This window comes from Camelus ferus, chromosome X (genome assembly GCF_009834535.1).
Source record: "Camelus ferus isolate YT-003-E chromosome X, BCGSAC_Cfer_1.0, whole genome shotgun sequence".
NCBI lineage: Eukaryota > Metazoa > Chordata > Mammalia > Artiodactyla > Camelidae > Camelus > Camelus ferus.
This window is the reverse complement of record NC_045732.1, coordinates 48,351,083-48,355,326: the sequence shown is the minus strand read 5'-3', so window position 1 is coordinate 48,355,326 and position 4,244 is coordinate 48,351,083. Positions and strand designations below refer to the sequence as shown.

At 53.6% G+C, this 4,244-nt stretch overlaps 1 protein-coding gene across 1 annotated transcript; it reads right to left on the bottom strand.

Annotated features, from left to right (window-relative positions):
* Positions 1-196: 196 nt before the first annotated feature.
* DMRTC1B (DMRT like family C1B) lies at positions 197-3,867 on the bottom strand. Its single transcript, XM_032475107.1, has 5 exons — positions 3,599-3,867; positions 3,354-3,511; positions 2,576-2,712; positions 1,310-1,457; positions 197-332 (listed from the first exon to the last, which is right to left on the bottom strand). The coding sequence occupies exons 1-5, from the start codon at positions 3,811-3,813 to the stop codon at positions 220-222; spliced, it is 771 nt and encodes a 256-aa protein (XP_032330998.1). The 5' UTR covers positions 3,814-3,867; the 3' UTR covers positions 197-219.
* Between the last annotated feature and the right edge of the window lie 377 nt (positions 3,868-4,244).

The window sequence follows — 4,244 nt, the reverse complement described above, 5'->3', positions numbered from 1 at the left end:
TTTTATAAGAGACATTAAAAGGCCCCGGGATCCAAGAGGGTAAAGGATGGAGGTACAAGGATATCCCCCTCATCAAGGAATCGCCCCATATAATAAAAAGGTCTGAAGCTTATAAGAGCTCCTAAAGGTTTAAAGAAAGATGCTAAGAATTTTGGACATTAAGCACTTTGCAAATGCATCAATAGGCAGTATTCTAGTGAGTTCTCCTTCTCTAGGCTCCTAGTTTGAGAGGGGGATGCACCCCAGGTGTCCAACAGGCACAGAAACAGCGCTGGCCGGCCTGGGTTGGGGAGAGGGGCTAGGAGGCTGAAGTCCTCTATCTCCGGCAGGAGCTGTAGACAGAAACGATGGGGTCAGAGCCAGGTCACATCCATTTCCCCTCCCAGCTCTCCCTTCTTTTTTGTTCCACCCAATCAAGGCTTTGCCACCTGGGCTATATTGCACAGAACGCTTCCTTGCTGATTTGCCCATCTCAAGTCTTGCCTCCTCCAATCCCTCCATCACCGCCACCGTATTTCTTTTTTGTCAAGCCCAGGGTCTTTGAACATGCTCCTCCCTAGCTCAGACATTCCCTGGCTCCCCATCACCCACAGCCGCTGGTCTAACCTCCTAAGCCTGGCATGCTAGACCTCTGTGTTGTGTGGCCTCTCCACCCTCATCCCCTCTGTTCTAGCCATTCCCCAGGGTGCTGCTTCACTCACACTGTACCCCATCCACCACTTTGGTCTGGTAGTGCCTATACTTCCCTCTCAGCCTCCTCAGGTGTCTATTTCTCCTCCAGTCCTTCCTCTCTCCAGGCTCATTGTTGAGATTTAGCCACAAAACACAACTTGTGAAGGCATCCGGGCTCCACATCTATACTGGAAACTCCCTGAAGGCAGGAACAGATCTCCTCCCAGACTAGGCTCTTATCACCTATGTGTGTCCTCCCAGATCACAGCAGATTGCAGGGGTCTGGGAAGAAGGCTCTGGGCTGGGAGTCAGGAGACCTGGTTCTTCCACTTGGTATGCTTCATGCCCTAGGGCAAGTCTCTGCCACTCTCAGGGCCTCCGTTTCCTCATTTCTTGACATCAGGGCCCTGGACATTTGCTGCTGAGCACAAAGCTCGACAAAACGATGATTCACTGAACAACCATCGGCTGCCACCTCAAGCATCAGACTGAGGAGCCTGGGTGCCTGGGCCCAGGGAGGTTCAACTTCCCACCCTCCCTCCGACCCTGACTTCCCTGTTAGGCCCTGCTTACCACAACGCCCTCCCATTTCCAAAAAATCCCCCACCCCATGTTCTCCTTTCAAAGACCAGGCTACCTGGCACAGTGCAAGGCTGGAGCAGGGAGATGGAGCTAGAAGGGGCCTGGCAAGATTCTCTCAGAGCCAGCAGAGCCTCAGCCGCTTCCAGCTTCCGCTGCCACTCTAAGGAGGCAGAAACCGAGGCCTGGTCACAAGCTTTGGGAGCCTGCAAAGGAAAGGATGAGAGAGAATGGGAGCTGGAACCCTCTCCTCTCCTGTGCCCCTTCGTCCCCCAGTTCCACGGAAGGCCCCACCCACCCCAAGGCCTTCTGCTTCTTTTCAGTCACTAAGCTTGGCCCCTGCTGGGGCTCCGGACCCCACTATTTCCCCAGTCTCTGTGGCAGCAGTAGAAGAGGTTACAGGTGGCACAGGGCTGGAGGATCAGAGTTGAGCATCTAGGAAAAAAGGGAAGGAGAGGCCAAGGGATTTAACCCTCTGGCAGACATGTACTACAAGTGACAGAGAGGGTAGGATTTTGCAAAATCTGGATGTGGGAGTCTGAATGCCTACAGACCATTAGTCGTTGTGGCTTAGACAAGTCTCTTCCTCCGCTCAGGCTGTTTTCTTTTCTAATCTTTTTTCTATATCTTTCCTGCGACACTGATTCCTGCCAGCCTTTTCAAAACTCCCAGAGCAACAGTGAAGATTATGGGAAACGTCAGGTGTCTGTGTCTTGTTCTACAAGGCACCTGGAGAGACGTGATTACTGTCCCTGTCCAGGGACTGATTCTCTCCTCCGAATTCCCCAGTCCTCACGGGACTGGAGGGGCCAGCTTGGCTCATCCCCAGGAAGCTTTCTCTAATGACCTTTAGACTCTCGCCTGGGCCTCTGTGGCCCTCACCATCACGGCTGCCCCTTCTCATAGGGCCTTGTATCCCATCGGTCTGTTTCATCTGGAATAACGGCCTCCAGTTATCAAAGGCCTGCTATGTGGCAGGCCATGTGCTAGTCCCCTTGTCAAAGGTGCAGAATATTGTCCCCTCTCAGTACACTGGTAGGGAAATAGAGGCTCAGAAATACAAAGTCACTTGTCCAAAGTCTCACAAATAGGAAGTGGCAAAGCTGAGAGAGCCCCGCTTTTGCCCGTTAGTCTGACAACCAACCTTCTCCTTCTCTTCCCCCCTCCTCCTCCTCCCCCTCCCCCTCCTCCCCTCCTCCTCCTCTGCCTCCAGCGCACTGCCTCCGCCTCCTCCTTCTAGCTCCCATGGCCTTAAGCACAAGGTTGGGCACCCAGAAGTAACACAGTGTCCAACCAGCTCCATGGTTCATCCCACTCTACTCACCTGCTGGACAAGGCAGGGGGCCTGTGGGACTTCTTCGAAAGAGAAATTGTTAGTTGCTTCATCAAGGGTGCTGGAGTCCAGGACAGAGACAAAGATTCCGAGGCTTGACCGATCAGCAGAGCTCCTTGGCAGCTTGCCTGCAGGAGCGGAGAGTGCAGGTTGGAGTCAGGAACCAAGCCGGCCATGGACAGGAGATGTGGGCATGTTTGGGGATGAGGATAGGGGCCAGAATGGCAGAGCTGAGAAGAACTTGAACACCAGCTAGTCTTACTCTTCATTTTGGGACTGGGGACACTGAGGCCCAGAGAATACTATTTTTCCCCAAGGTCACGTGGCAAGTTGCAGTATGGTTAGAGATGGTACGCAGGCCTTCAGGACACAGAGGAGGGGGTCTGGGTAGTGGCTGATGTGGGAGCCTCCCTCACTGGCTGCAACAGGGGTGGGCCTCAAGCCGGGACATGACATTCTCCTTCCCAGCTGTGAGACACTGATGACAGCTTAGACGAGCCTTTCCCCCTGACCCCACCCAACTCCGCCTCACTCTCGATCTCAAGTCTCATCTCACTGTGGACACTTTTGACCCCCCCCCCCCAGATCTCTCCTTCCCACCAAGACTTGGTAGATAATATTGATGACATTTTATAGTTGGGGGAAGCTAAGGCCCAAAGAGTAATTTACCCAAGGCCACATCAACATTGGGTGGCAGGCCTGGTGACAAGAACTACTCATGCTCCCTACAGCCAAACTCAGACCTCCCTCCCTGGCCAGAGACACTCACTGATGACTCCTTCTTGAATGGCCTCCTTCTCGACATGGCTCTGAGCTTTCGGAAGGGTGCTCAGTCTCTTTAGCTGACTTCGAGTCAGGGGCCCCCTTTGGTGTGGCCCCAGCTCCCTCTTCAAGGCATGCTCAGCAGGCAAGATGCTGCAGTGTTCCCTAAAGTGATGGGGTGGATTGCAGGTCCAAAGTCAGTCACCTTTAGAGGAGGCCCCCTCCCCTCCCCTTGTCAGATGTCACACTCACGAGAAGCGGGAACAATTGCGACGCTTGCAGGCCTGGAAGAGGCAGAGGTGCCCTGGGTCCTTGACTTGGTCAGTGATGCCATGGTTCCAGTAGCGGACACAGCGACGTATAGCTCTTATAGACCTAAATCCAATCCCCCACGGGGCTCCGGTCTCAAGCCCAGTGATGGGGTCGGGGGGACAGCAGGACACGGCAGGCATTTCATTGGGATCCATGGTTCTAGGGCAAAGAGTGAAGGTCAGGATAGCCACATGATCCTCTACCCCCAGTGCATTTCCTCTGCCCTTGGGAAGCCCCCTCTGAGGTGGTAGGATTCTTCTTCCATCCAGCTCACCACTGAATTGAGATTGCACCCCCCCCCCCTTGCTCATGTAGCCTCCTTGCCAGTCACATATAGGCTGGTTCCAAGAAACTCTGGGCACGGGTCCTGTATACTTTCAATCCAATTATTATTCTCCTTGCTTACCTTCACTCCACAGAGACACCCCCCTTCTCAGGCATACACATGCACTCTCGTGTCCCCTTCAACAATTACTCCTGCCCCTTCTCATGTATCATCCTGTTCTCTGCTATGCCCAACTATTATTCCTGGCATCCACTTCCACAGTTGTCTTCCTAACCTTCTGCATTCACTCCCTACTCATGA

What these genes read in the sequence shown, in the direction of transcription:
- DMRTC1B (XM_032475107.1), bottom strand. Translation starts at nt 3,813, where the DNA reads ATGGATCCCAATGAAATGCCTGCCGTGTCCTGCTGTCCCCCCGACCCC. An exon ending in CATTCAAGAAGGAGTCATCA is followed by an intron (nt 2,713 to 3,353) that starts GTGAGTGTCTCT and finishes CCGCTCCTGCAG; the next exon opens with GCAAGCTGCCAAGGAGCTCT. An exon ending in CCCCCTGCCTTGTCCAGCAG is followed by an intron (nt 1,458 to 2,575) that starts GTGAGTAGAGTG and finishes TTTCCTTTGCAG; the next exon opens with GCTCCCAAAGCTTGTGACCA.